The sequence below is a fragment of the Haliotis cracherodii genome, unplaced genomic scaffold (genome assembly GCF_022045235.1).
Source record: "Haliotis cracherodii isolate W230 unplaced genomic scaffold, xgHalCrac1.p SCAF_7, whole genome shotgun sequence".
Classification (NCBI taxonomy): Eukaryota; Metazoa; Mollusca; class Gastropoda; order Lepetellida; family Haliotidae; genus Haliotis; species Haliotis cracherodii.
In genome coordinates, this window is record NW_027266330.1 from 6235533 (window position 1) to 6251132 (window position 15600).

The following is a 15600-nucleotide window of genomic DNA, read 5'->3' on the forward strand; positions in this document are numbered from 1 at the left end:
CACACCTACACACGCTCAACTATGATACATTCCCAAACATAAGTGAGTGAGTGAGTATGGTTTACGATTCTTTAACCAATATTCAAGCAATATCACGGCGAGCGACACCAGAGATGGGCTTCACACATTTTACCCATGTTGGAAATCGAACCCGGACCTTCGGCGTAAGGAACCACCCAGTATAAGAATAACTGCTAATGAATCAGGACATTAAATTGTTACAAACAAACCAGGATTAGTCTCTTGTAGAACTGGCATATGCCGCATACTGCTTCCCAGTGAAGGCATTGAAAGGTCGTTTCAATAAGAATTTGTGGAATGGGAAAACAACTCCCCGTTTCCCAATCAGTCCACTGGCAAGAGGATCAAATGGTCTTTTGTTATGCGGCTCATCGATTGAAAACACTCCCCTTTTGCCAATAAGGTTATTCGCAAGGGGGTCAAATGGTCTCCTCTTATATGGCGCATCGACTGAAAACACGCCCCTTTTCCCTATAAGGTTATTCGCAAGGGGGTCAAATGGTCTCCTCTTATATGGCGCATCGACTGAAAACACGCCCCTTTTGCCAATAAGGTTATTTGCAAGAGGATCAAACGGTCTCCTCTTATATGGCACATCGACTGAAAACACGCCCCTTTTCCCAATAAGGTTATTCGCAAGGGGGTCAAATGGCCTCTTAGTGTGTCTGTCATCTTTAAACGCCACATACCTCTTTCCAGTCAGCCCACTTGCAAGGTTATCAAAACGACGTTGTTGCGGTAAGTTGGAACTGTGTTTCTGTTCCTGTACTATCGTGTTGAATCCATGCGAGAGGGGAGACCATGACTGCACCTGAACATCTCCGACTGGAACTGGATTTCCCTTGGATGTTCCGGCACGATTTGAGAGGATACTTTCAGCATACTGAAGAGACAGCATAAGAGCATCAATGGTCTTTTCAACGGTTCCCGTGAGCGAAGACGTTAAAGGAAACCTTCCATCCAGTGTTCCAATCCTACCCTCATCCTCTGCATCTTGTCTTGGTCGCAGTACGTTTAAAACATCCTCTTCCAAAGAGTCTGCTTCAAAGATAGGTGTAACAGATGAAGGTTTAGATGTAGTCCTTTCATCTCCATTGATGTATTCCTTGGAAGATGTCGGAAGCTTGGATAGCAGAGATATGATGCGGTCGTTGACTCTGGCACTTGGCATGGATTCAAAACTGGCTTTATCAGTTGGAAGGGATGAACCTCTAAGGATGTGGTTAAATTGCTTCTCTTCCCTCGATGATCTGCCATCTGCCTCCGTTTCAAGAAAGGCTGTAACGGTTCTGAAAACGTCAATGGGAAATATTATAGAAATGAATTCAATAGGCGTGTACACTGTACGTGTGTAGTCTAGGGTGTGAGTGCATGGTGACGCCAGTCAGCAATAGCCCAGGAATATGAAGGTGGGTGAATATAATCGAGGCTGGGCCTGACACACTGAACACATTAAAACTTCACATATTGGAAAACTTGGAAATATATTTTACCATTAACTCTGTGGTCGCGGAAGAGTATTTATTTGTTTCTTTCTTTATTTAATGTTTAACGCCGCAATTAGCAATATTTCAGCAATATGACGACGGTCTGGACCAGACAATCCAGTGATCCACGCAATTGGGATCAGCCAAGTCCGCGAGCCTGACCACCTGATCCCGTTTGTCGCCTCTTACGACAAGCATAGTCGCCTTTTACGGCAAGCATGGGTTGTTGAATACCTATTCTACCCCGGATCTTTACGGGTCTTCGGAAGAGTGAGTGAGTTGAATTGAATGCCTCCATGAACAGTATATCATATGGAAATATATATACACAGCCGGGCAAAACTGGATTTGACAAATACAATTACAAACGTTATCAAAACGTTACAAGGCTGAAAACAGTCGCCGAAACACTGCAAACTCAAAACAATTACTAATACAATGTATATTTCTTAACATTTCTTTAAAAACCAAAAGGCATTAAATTAAAAACATCAAGAAACGTACCTCATAACGATCAACAGCAGGAGCATTGTATGAGAGCAGAAGTTGGCGCCTGTCATTGTGATTAAAGACATCTGTCCTTGCTTGTTACCGCCCTTGTCCTGGTTGATGCCGAGTCGTCAAAAACTTCACGGGGAACCGTGAACGTAGCAGTAGTGATCAGTGAAGACACAGCTCGACATTTTATACTCTTTGCCTGTTTTTCACACCTTTCATAGGCCACGTGTTCTCGTGGGTGTTTAACGGGATCATTATGATTGGCTCTTGCTTGTACGTCATTGTATTGAAGCAAGGATACCAACCCTTTATGGAATGTTTATGTCCGTTAGGCCTAATATTAATATATTCAGGAAGAGATTATTATTTAATCTAAAAGACACGGGTTTTGTGGACACCAGCCGAGCGAAACACAACAGGAAATGGAGCCCGCGTGGCTGCCTTTTATTCCTTCTTGGGCTTCCGACTAGATTGGTGGATTGGACGATGACTATGCTAGAATTTCGTTAAAACGTCCATCGCATGATGATACAATCCAGCAGAGATCCCCTCCAATGTAATGGGGATTCCCCGACATTCTGTACTTGGTGAAAGTCGTCTGCTTGAGTTGGGAAGTGGATGCAACAACACGTGATCAATTTAGCCAATCAGAATGCAGGAGTTACAACGAACACAGCGAAAATGAAAATATTTTTCAGCAAAATGTGTTTAGTACTTTTCATCAATGTCAAAAGATTTTAAAAAAGCATCACCACTCTAACGTTCTTCTTTAAATATACATAGTTAAGGTAGTGAAACATATCACGTTGGTTTTAGCTTGTTTGTTTTTATGGAGGGCGTATTATTGTTGTTCAGTCATGATTCGATTATGAAATAAAACGAAATGCCGGTAATCTGGAAACACTGTGTATGTTTCAGTTTATGCCATGTAAATGCATGTAAATGTACACGTGTGGTTGTTTGTTAAATCAGTTGAATGCTGTGTGATGTAATCCCAACTGTTTTATACTATTTTATACAGTGTTTTAATAAGAATTGATGTATCGTAGACCCACGAGGCCGGGTGCTGTCCACCCACTGTAAAGAAACTCAAAGTAATTGTACCTCAAACCAAGTGACATCTTAATAAATTCCTTTTTCTTCTTCTTTTCTTCTTCACAAATGCGTACAGTGTTAAAGCAGATTCGCTGTAAATGTTCTGACTGTAGGATCTCCGGTATTTTCACAATCAATCAGGGTGGAGTTTGAGTGGAAGGTGAGACGGAAGGTCTATAAAATGTACAGATTATGCTGGTTTAATTTCTCTTCTTTTCTTTTGCGTCGCCAGCAGTTGAGTTTGAGTCGGAAAGGGGTATGAAGGTTTGTGAGAAATAAGAACTGTGTGCAAAATAAGAAATGCTTACAAATACTTTTCTTGCTTTATTTAATATATATGAATCATAGGATTATGAAAATAGCATATATCACAATAACGCAAATGTGATTAGCTGAAAAATATACTTTTACAGGTAAAATGAGGATAAACTTCGAAAATATTCGTATTGTCATGCACGTATGAAACGGCCCAGCTGTGGCCTCGGGTAATTACCTAACACCTGTCCGGAGGTGATCACCTCACACGGCCCGTGCGTTCTCACCTAAATTGTGGGTGGTATCAAAATATTGCTGTCATTATACTTGATTGAGATATGCATTGACGGGGTAGCAAGTACTGCATTATCTTTGATGGAAAAAATGATGGAATAGTCAAAAGCTATAAAGCGGATGAGACTTTGAAGGTTGGGTTTTAAAAAAAAACAACGTTTTAGTTGTTCTACAGATGATTTCTCCAGCCAGCATGTGACTCAGCTGGTGACGTATCTGAGTGTGTAATACAAGCCTGTCGTGTGATAAACAGTGCAACAAGGTTGATATCTACGCTGTCATTTTGACGGAAATAACATTCCATTTCAAAGCGTGGTCATCACCCTTTGCCATACCTCTGGTCTAAATCGAGCAAAGGCTGCGTTGATTCATTTCATTCTCGAATTCTCCCACAAGTCGGGGGTACCTCTTACTCATAAAGCTTGTACACTGTACGTCTTATCATCCTGTATCAAAGCTGTCTGATATCCTTTTACGTCCCGGTTTGGTTTTTGAGACGACCCCTACCTTCTTCCTTTCATATAACATACAACAAGATGAACCGAGTATGACGTTGTGTACATATCATGACTAAATTTAATATATGTGTATATACATCTGAGGTAACAGCCAAATCTGAGATGAACGTTTATAAAATAAGTACATCTGACTTAACACGTCAATTTGTTTTGTTATATCTTGATGTTTAGCCACGGGTCATTCCATTATCAATCAAGGTAACAGCATTGCACTTTGTTGTGCACTCAACCAGAAAAGTTGTTATTTTAAGGTGTCTAACAGCTGGCTGTCTAACTAATGGGAGGACACCTACCGAAGACTTGTTGGTGTGAAAGCCCCGGAATGTGGGCAGTTCGGTAATATACCCTTTCTTAACTCATAAATGGTTTCCCTCTTTCTCTGTCAAGGGTAAAGAATATGTAAACTGTTCCTAATACTGACTCCGTGTCGTGTACCATGGCTGGGGTCATGCAAGTGTATTGCAACATGCATCATGGGTTGGTTTGTTGGTTGGTTGTTTTACGCCGCACTCAGCAATTTTCCAGCTATATGACGGCGGGCTGTAAATAATCGAGTCTGGACCAGACAATCCAGTGATTGACAGGATGAGCAACGATCCACGCAATTGGGATCGATGACAGGCATCAACCAAGTCAGCGAGCCTGACCACCCGATCCCGTTAGTCGCCTTTTACGACAAGTATGGTCGCCTTTTACGGCAAGTATGGGTTGCTGAAGACCTATTCTACTATTCTACTATTCTACTTATTCTTGAAGTAGCAGATGCCACTGATGTTTTTTTCGAATTCCATTACTGCCGAAGTTGCTGAAGACCTATTTGAACAAAGTCACTTGCCCAGGAGGACACCATATTGGTGATATTTGGCAAAACCAAAATGTGTATTCCAAATCAATGTTTATACTTTCATTAACCCAGAGATTAAAGGATATTTATTTACAATCTTGGACTGCATAATTGACTCTAACAAACAAGTGCTCTTATTACAAAATGTTTAAATCAGAAATAATTATGGAAGATTATTTATCAAAAGTTAATGTTAAAAAATTTCGAACGGCTCTTTCACGTTTTAGATGTTCTTCTCACGACCTTTTAATAGAAACAGGGCGCTATGCAAACATTCCTCGTGAAGAAAGAATCTGTAATCTATGCAGTTTAAACTCAGTATAAGATGAATTTCATTTCTTACTTGTATGTCCAGTGTATTTACACCTTAGAGAAAAATAACTGCAAGCTTATTATTACAGGTACCCTAATATTATTAAATTTGTTACACTGCTGTCAAGCACAAAAAGAAGTATCTTACAAAATGTTTCCATGTACATATATTCTGCCTCTTTATACCGACAGAACCTTATGAAAGAATAATCTTAGCTGCTCGGTATTAGGAAAGTATTGTGTATATACATTAAGTACACTTTTATATATATTTGCCATTTGAATAAACTACAGACAAAAGAGTTAGAAATGGTATTAAACTATTAGGCTGTCATGTGATGTTGTGGGACGTGATATTACAAATGGTTTAGTATAGTTATATGTACATGACATGACAAGTGTTGTGGTGTGATATGATACATGCGGGGATATGATGCAATGTGTTATGTGTATTATAGAAATTGGGTAAATACTGTTTTTTAGTGTACATATTATATGGCTTGCGGTCTTCCAGTGTTGAATAAATATTGATCATATGATATAAATTGGCATGGAATGACATGGCATTATATGGTATGATATGATAAGATATGATGGGACAAGCTATGAAATTGCTAATGTGTTGTGTGATATGACATGTTGAAATGTGATATAATATAGGTGTGATATATGGTACGAAGGTATGTATGGTATGTTAAGATATGATAATGGTATATGAAAAAATAGTATGATCTTATAATAATGATACAATATGATATGATGTTATAGAATATGTTGTATGATATAACATGTTGTGATATGGTTAAATAGAAATTATGAAATTACAGGGAATGGTATTATACTGTATTCGTGAAATTATGTGACTGTGTTGAGATGCGATGTGAAATGACGTGAGGTGATTTGGTGAGGTATGTACATAAATTCTATAAAATTGTATATTCTTCAAATTGTACTATAGGCCAGTGACCTCTTCAGTACGTGAAATAAAGATTGATTGACCCAATATTGAAGATTTCTGTTCTGTAGGGAGTATTCTTGAACACAAATGCCTGTTCAATTAATATAAATGATCATTTTGGATACTGTAAACAGGGATTTTTTTGCGACCGTTTTATTATTTCGAACGAGACTCAATCGCAAAAATTTAAAACGCAAAAATAAGTATAAATAATACATACATACTTTATTCATTGTTACACGTCATCAAATGTTGAAATAATCAACCAGAACCACAAGTTATTCTATAAGTTAAAAACACAAATGAATGCAGAATGGTTACACCATACATCACAAACGACAGTGTAAACAGACCAATTAGTGTCAGTAATCCTGCCTTCTTCCAACCTCGTTTGATTGCGTCAGTGTCCTTTGCAATTTTGTCCACACAGGAAACAAGCCATCTTGCGTGAATCGGTTTCATGACACTGGTCAACTTTCCGGCCAACTCAGATTAACTAGCTTCGGAGAGTAGCTGTCTATTGTTTGGTAATCGAGGGGTCATCTCAACACGGCAACTCGCAAAAATATCCCGTCGCAGTCTTTGGTGTGGTATTCGCAATATTTTAACGGCGCAGAAATAAAGCTGTTTACAGTATATGGCTTAAAGGGGTACTGATCTAACACAATTCCCCAGACTGGTTGTTGCCTTTGTTATTGTTTTTTTCCCCGTGAGTACCCGGATGATACGCAACGCAACTGAGCGTGACCAGAGACTGGGCTACCGTCTGCAAGGACAGCTAAATAAACTTAGAGGCTGGAGTCAATATTTGTTTTACGCATTTTTGCATAAACACTGATTGGTTGACTGTGATCTATAAAGATTTCGACAAAGGGCGCATGTTAATTAATTTCTTCAGCCTAAACAAACAGACGAAAAGAAAAGCGGAGCTCATCGGATGTCGTCATTTGGAAATACCCCAGATGGTTATAGTTTATACTAAAAAAAGTATCCATGCAGTGAAAGCATTTTCGGATTTCGGCTTGAGTCGATAATACGATTACTACTCCCTTGTTGTCATCCACGTTTTCTCGTATAACCCTACACTTGTGTATTTGTCGTCATTCACTTGATGCTCAATTAATGAATTTATTACAGATACAATTAGTGGTAGCACCACTTAGATTACCTGACAAAGGTTCCCATTTGGCATTTATTGTGTCTGGGGTAATTATTCAATCTAAATCCAGGTTTGAAGTGAGGTGAAATGTGTGTTATGTAATATGCACGTGGCAGCCCAGCAAGAGATGAATGATCAGTTGATTTGCTTTTTTTGGTAAATCAACGGATCGTTCCTAGTCATCAAAGGATTAACAGAAAATACGTTGATTGATTTATCACTGTTATCTTGCACAGTGGATATGTCAAGAGTGAGTGTTTACATGTCTAGGTTTACTAAACCAAAGGGAATACACTCATAGAGAGAGAATAATGTTTATTATAGTGTCACATGTTATATACACTTCATACTAAAACACGTACACGAACAGTAAAACATAACATCCGACCAGGTATGGTCTACGAGACACTTAGACATAAAAGCAAATTATAACGCCATGATCTGGGTAAGGTAAAATAAGACATATATTAACACAATGTTCCAAATTAAGGTAAGGTTATGAACACGCACGCTCGCACGCTCGCACGCACACGCACACACACACACGCCAAATTACTTATAAAGTCACGCACACAATCATACACAAACACGTGGGTACCCACACACTAACCCCACACCATACCACGCACACACGCGCACACACACACACACAAACACACGCACGCACACACAAACACACGCACGCACACACACACACCATACGTACATTTTATACACACACACACACACTTACACACACGCACCCCCCCCCCCCCACCCCCCACACACACACACACACACACGCACACACGTACACATACACCATACGTAAATACGCCCCAACACACACACACTGGGGTGCATTTATCCTCACCGACACTCAACATAAGCATTACAAGTATAACATTGATCACCAGAAAAAATACTACAATTCGCAAGCATAGTGACACACGTGCAGAAAAGCGCACGCAGAATCAAATGAGTGACAAACGTCTTTGGAACATTTGATCAATTAGCTTACAAAGAGTGTAACACCTGTGTTCACATGTGAGTAATGTTATAAATTTCTCGGTTGAAGATAAGTTTTTAAAATCTGGCATACATTCACACATAACGTTCATTACATCATAACGTAAATCATCATACATGTAACAATCAATTAAGAAGTGGACCTCAGTTTCTACTGAGTTAAAACAAAAAGGGCAAGTTCTATCCTGAATGGGGACAGGAGGACGACTGTACCTCATGTTTTCAATGTTAATGGGGAGGCTGCCACTGCGTAAAAGTGCCAAATATTTTCTGGTGTTTCTATGGATATAATTTGATAAGACATAGGGCTCAGGCGCTAGATCCTTCTTAAGCAATCTATAGGTCCTCAGCTTATTACCATTAGGGTTATTAGCATCATTCCACAGCTCTGAAAACCAAGCAGTTTCATCCACTTGAAATAATTTTTGCTTAATGAGAGTGAACTGGCCACGTGTCATCGAATGGACAACGATCAAGTCGACAAGTTTCTAGCTAGCTTGTAAACCTCCTTTTCCCATGAGCACCCTCTTTTACTTGACCAAGCATGAATGACACGGGACAATCTTGTAATTTCCATACTGTTAAGGCGGAAGAATAAACGAAATACTTCTATGCGTTGCTTAGTGACACGTGATTTCCAACCCATGTCTCCCCTGGCGGCGACATTTGACGCATTACGTCTAAGGCCGAGAAAAAATGTACATGCTTTGTTTTGCAGAGTGTTTAACTTTTTATGTTCATACAACCCCCAGATGGAAGCACCATATTGCATAATAGGCTGAACCAAGGATTCATACAATTTAGTGTAAATTGCATAAGTAAAACCACCAGCATCAAAATGTTTTGTACATAAAACACCAAAAGCTCGGCTTGCCGATTTAGCCAGTTCATTAATTGTGAACTTAAAGTCCATGTGTTCGTTGAGCAACAAATATTTTAACGGCGCAGAAATAAAGCTGTTTACAGTATATGAATAGACATATGGTGGCATGTTATCTGAACTCTATTTTTTGCCGATGACATTGATTTGTCAGCGTGACCGTACTTGGCAAGGCGGAATATCCGCTCCAGAGATAAGATACAAAGCTTAATTTGTCCCCCTGTTTTAAACACATGATAAAAACATGCTTGCAAAAAGAATGGGTAGTGTCAAAAAATATTTAAAACAAAATAACAGGTGTGACTCAAGGCTGACTGACAAACAATCTGTCTCAGATTCACCCCTGAATCCAACTGAACACAAATCTAAAAAGACATTGAGAAAAACTGTGATTTAAATTTAAATTACTGAAAACATATTGAAGAAAAATATACAAAGGACGTATTTACGTACACTATGATTATATTTTTTTAAAGATGGAATGATTTTAATTGCTTCCCGCGTATGTAAATGCTGCCCTGAATTACCCTCCAAATTGAACCTGAAACCCGTGCACTGAAAGGCATCTGCGCTCAGTTTGCGATTGTTGTAATCAATGGCAGGCAGGGGGCGCCAGGTGTATGACGCCTGCAGGCCGTGTACTTAACAACAGTCTCTCTTTGTCGCTCTCCTCCTCAATCCGATACGTGAAAGGTGGTTACACTGATTATGTCGGGTGATAATGTGTGATGCACCACCTCATTACGCATGACATATGCTGTGGTGTAAATTAATTGTAGAAGAAACTGTGAAGACTGTTGTGATGAGGCCACAGCAATCGTTACGGCCGTAACAAGTCAAGCGAGCTTTGTGACGGCGGTCTGCAAGTAATCGAGTCTGGACAAGACAATCCAGTGATTGGGATCGATGACATGCATCAACCAAGTCCGCGAGCCTGACCACCCGATCCTGTTCGTCGCCTCTTACGACAAGCATAGTCACCTCTTACGACAAGCATTGTCACCTCTTACGACAAGCATAGTCGCCTCTTACGACAAGCATAGTCACCTCTTACGACAAGCATATTCACCTCTTACGACAAGCATAGTCGCCTCTTACGACAAGCATAGTCACCTCTTACGACAAGCATAGTCACCTCTTACGACAAGCATAGTCGCCTCTTATGACAAGCATTGTCGCCTCTTACGACAAGCATAGTCGCCTCTTACGACAAGCATAGTCGCCTCTTATGACAAGCATTGTCGCCTCTTACGACAAGTATAGTCGCCTCTTACGACCAGCATTGTCGCCTCTTACGACAAGCATTGTCGCCTCTTACGACAAGCATAGTCACCTCTTACGACAAGCATAGTCACCTCTTACGACAAGCATTGTTGCCTCTTACGACAAGCATAGTCACCTCTTACGACAAGCATAGTCGCCTCTTATGACAAGCATAGTCGCCTCTTACGACAAGCATAGTCGTCTCTTATGACAAGCATTGTCGCCTCTTACGACAAGTATAGTCGCCTCTTACGACCAGCATTGTCGCCTCTTACGACAAGCATTGTCGCCTCTTACGACAAGCATAGTCACCTCTTACGACAAGCATTGTTGCCTCTTACGACAAGCATAGTCACCTCTTACGACAAGCATAGTCGCCTCTTACGACAAGCATAGTCACCTCTTACGACAAGCATAGTCACCTCTTACGACAAGCACAGTCATCTGTTACTATTCAATTGAAATGGACGTTTCTTCAATAAAACGTCACGATGGTGATATCACCGCTGACAAAGTGACAGATCCCAAGGGTCGCGAAGACTTTGAGTTCACAATATATAGGTTGTGTTTGCTTTTTCAAAAGGTGTCAAACAGAAATAATCACACTGGAATGCGTTGACGTCATGAGGCCATGAATGACGCCAAACGCGACCTTCAAAACTGAACTCTCCTGGTTAGAATAACATGGGACAAGCCAAACAACTCGAATCTGTTCTGATAAATATTCATAAAACTTAATATTCATGTAACGTGATAACAATATCACCAGGCCGAATTGAGAAAAACGATACTTATCAAGGAAGGTATTCATGCGCAGTTAAAACTCCGGGATCGAAGACCATTCAATAATATTTTCCATGAGTCAGATGGCAGCACAAAATCCCATTCATTTCTCAATCCTAATTTAACAACAAACCCCTTCGTTTTAAAGAGAAAACATGTCAATGCAAATATATTTAAACATACTGCACTTTAGGCAAATTTGTCAATTAATTTCCCACAGTACTTCCCAACACAGACAACTGAAAGTCAAAGAAAATGGGTACAATGTGTGAAGCTCATTTCCGGTGTTCCCTGAGGTGATATTGCTGGAATATTGCTAAAAGCGGCGTACAACCTCACTAACTCACTACTCGTGTGTCTGTTTGTTGCTGTACATCACAGTAAAACAAATATAGTTATATCCATTAAATGATCAACAAACCAGCGATGGATATTCAGGTGGTAAACAAATGTTCTCAATGTACCGCTAGGCAACCTGTTGATTTATCCGCGCTAAATTCAATATGTATCCGAAGCCCATGTCGCGCATTACGATACAAAGGATATGTCGGTAGCGTATTCTATAAAAAAGCGCGAAATTTCAAGCTTTCTCTTGTCCCCTTACTTGAAAAAACACCCGCTTTCTTTTTTTTTTATTGTGCTTTCTACACCAAATGTATTGCTACACATCCTTTGAATACTGTAGTAATCGCAACTTTCCATTTTGCAACCTATAATTGTACATATAATTGTTGAAAATGCCTACCGACAATGACTTGAAGAGAAGAACTGTTCTACAGAAACTAGCTTTCGCGGTGATGCGACCGTCGACTCGGCCGTTTCAGTCAGATCGGGTATATTTTGATTTTGATAATCTCTGATTGACCACTCAGGGTGCAGCAATGTCCGAATTCATAGAAGAATGATGGTTCGCTACTCTGTATTCCTGTCGAAACGGCCTTTCAGCGAGCTCCGAAAAAGTACAGGCTAAATCGACGACTATAGTAGTCATCCGTCATCAAACAGTCATAAACCAACTATATAGTTGTGCAGAGACGCCATATAAATCATCAGTTGACGAATTTCTGTGAAAACAATTATCTGATTTTTGATACTTGAGAGCTTTACATTGTGGGGCATCTAAAATGTGTGACAATCCACGAATGGACTCCATTGATTATGTAGACGCCGTACTGTCGAACTGAAACATGGTCACTGAAAGTAACGTGATTGACATTTATGAACCTTCCACTGCCAAAAGATTAAAATAAGCACTGGCGATGTTGTTGTTCCAAAGAATGTGGATCTCATGGTAATGAGACTGTTAAGGTGAGTGAGTGAGTGAGTTTTGTTTAACGCCGCTTTTAAAATTGTTCCAGTTCTATCACGGCGTGTCAGCTTAATGTGGGAGGAAAGCCCGAAGTGATGCAGGTGTCTGGCGTTTACCACTTCGTTGAAACCCACGAGCAAGGGCATGGAGCTGACAAACCTAGAAACATAATCGGGGTGAACCGGGATTCTAACCCACAATTGTAAGTTTCTGGCGTGCCCAAGGGACCCAATTCTGCACAGCGAATCGCGGCGCCTAAGCCGACTGGTCCACCCGTGCCCCCGAGACTGTTAAGTTTTCAAACACGGAGCTATTGTCTGCTATAAACAACATGCAGACCTCTTTCGCAGACAAAACTTCACGGTGAATTGAGTAAACTTGAATCCAGGGTTACTGAGAAAATGAACAGAATCCTTAAAGAAGAAACCATGATATTGAGTAGGGTTTGATGTGCAGATTCAGCTGTTAACAGACAAAACTAATCTGATCGAAAAACCCAAGTATGAATGATATAAGGAGAATTGACATAAATCTTTCGACTGTTATGAATCGTGTGAATAGTTTAGAGACACGCAGACATACGCCGGAGAGTAAAATAATTGTTGCCATACGTATTCTTCCTGTGCGTAGGCATGAGGCAGACGACCCTGATGTGTTACGTAACCGAGTTAATCAAGTCACGCGAGATGGTCTGAAGATGAAATATGTCAAGGTGGTGGGATCTACTCGCAAGGCGCGCACCGATTCCAAACCTGGGACAGTAATCTGTACCGTGGAAGGGGGACAGTCATCTGTACCGTGGAAGGAATTGAGAAGAAAAGGAAACTCGTACCAAAAAACAGAAAAAACAACAGTTGAACCAGAGTAAAGACTTTTCACGGGTGTATATAGCTAATGCACTGTCACAGGAGGACTTAACTGCAAGGGCCAACATGCGTACCCTGTTGAAAAAAAATGGAAGGAACATTCTTTTCGTTTCCATGGAAACCGATTGGTTGAATCCAAGACTAATGCCTAGGACCCCTTGTGGCTAGATGTTTGGAACGTTGAGGTTGGGCTAAACGAGATCTGAAAAATAGTGAGTTCCGTGAATATGTCATTACTACTTCAAAATATGTGTGGTCGGAGTTTGTGAGGCCTTTCTCCAAGGTGATGTATGGTGTATGTAGACGGCTATAAATGGGCCGGGAGCAACAGGCGCAGGGAGGGTGGATCGCGGGTGTAGGTTCTTTAACTTTCTTCTGGACTTTCGTGTGAATATTTTAGACCGTGAAGACGATGACATTTTATGGCTCACTTTTACTTCTTTTTTTTGATAGCAGTTTTAGTATACACAAAGAAAAACGTTAAGCACACCCTAATGTATTTCATTATAGTTTGGTCCCAATATTTGTAACAGTCATGACAGATATAATTACGGGAAGTATTATGTTTTCTCGAGTTGATGTAGGGGCGGTGGGGTAGCCTTGTGGTTAAAGCGTTCGCTCGTCACGCCGAAGACCCGGGTTCGATTCCCGATATGGGTACAATGTGTGAAGCCAATTTCTCGTGTCCCCCGCCGTGATATTCCTGGAATATTGCTAAAAGCGGCGTAAAACCAAACTCACTCACTCACTCACTCGAGTTGATGTAATCAGTCATGCGTGACAAAAGCTCACGTGCCAGGCATGGTATGCCTGTGCAGCATGCTACCCTCGACTATCAAACGCCACAAGATGGCAAATAATCGGCATGCATAACGCAGGAATGTCTTGATATGCCATTGGTCGGAATGTGGGGTATCATCACACTGCCGTAAGTCGCTTGGTCGAGAAACATGCTCAGACCGGTGATGTACAGGACCATCCCAGATCCGGAAGACCTCATGTGACGACACATTCGAAGACAGGGACATTCTTCGTCTCATACTCCGAGAACCCTTTTTAACAAGTACTCGTCTGGGACAGCTGTGGTTGCCAAATCGTCGTTTCAGCACCAGAACCGTCAGGAACCGGATGAAAACAGCAGAACTGAGGGCTGGACGAGTCATAAGTAATTTAGGCATCAAGGCCCATAGTACAATGCAGAGTGGATAATAACATTTGTCAAGTGATGTACATGATCAGATTTTAAATCAAGTGACATAGTCCCCATTATTAAAACATGTTTTAAGAATACAGAAACAACATGGATCATATCAGGATTTTCAGAGTTTAGCAGATTTATCATTAACTGACGGTCTTTAAAAATACCTTGCAACATGGGGAGACATTTATACTTTAAATGGTAAAACGTTTCACATATAAGTGAGACATGGCACATAAAGCGTCCCTTGTTGAGAGATCACCACAAAGCTGCTCGATTAGCATGGTGTATTGTGTGACAGGACTGGAATATAAGAACTTGGAGACGGATCCATTGGTCAGACGAAAGTTGCTTTGAGCTCCACGTCACTGATGGAAGAACGAGAGTTTGGAGGCACCGGAACACGGCTTACACCCCCAGGAACATTAATATAAACCGACTGATTTATACGGCGGGGGCTTGGTAATGGTTTTGGGGTGCATTTCTCATGATTGCAGGTTGAATTTGGTCACCATAAGGGGCAACCTAACAGGGGCTCAGTACATCTGGGACGTTTTGAGGCCAGTTGTCGTTCCTCATTTTGACAACCACCCTCTTGCTACTCGACCTCAGTACATGGATGACAATGCCAGGCCTCATCGTTCGCATACAGTCGTGGATTTCATGAGGGCCAATACAATAACGTCTCTACCCTGGTCAGCAATGAACCCAGATTTGAACCCCCTTGACCATGTTTGGGAAATTCTGGGGCGGCGCATACAGGCACGAGATCCTCCTGTACAAGATTTACGCCAACTGGCAGCAGCATTGACCCATCAAACAGATCCAACGTCTAACTTGAGGCATGAGACG

At 40.9% G+C, this 15600-nt stretch overlaps 1 protein-coding gene across 1 annotated transcript; it reads right to left on the bottom strand.

Annotated features, from left to right (window-relative positions):
• Positions 1-235: 235 nt before the first annotated feature.
• On the bottom strand, positions 236-2083 carry LOC139447349 (uncharacterized). Its single transcript, XM_071228654.1, has 2 exons — positions 2013-2083; positions 236-1310 (listed from the first exon to the last, which is right to left on the bottom strand). The coding sequence occupies exons 1-2, from the start codon at positions 2081-2083 to the stop codon at positions 236-238; spliced, it is 1146 nt and encodes a 381-aa protein (XP_071084755.1).
• Positions 2084-15600: the final 13517 nt, after the last annotated feature.

Bases quoted from the DNA above. Each gene is read 5' to 3' on its own strand.
- LOC139447349 (XM_071228654.1), bottom strand. From the start codon at position 2,083: ATGTCTTTAATCACAATGACAGGCGCCAACTTCTGCTCTCATACAATG. The intron at 1,311-2,012 runs GTACGTTTCTTG...TGACGTTTTCAG, and splicing joins CTGCTGTTGATCGTTATGAG to AACCGTTACAGCCTTTCTTG.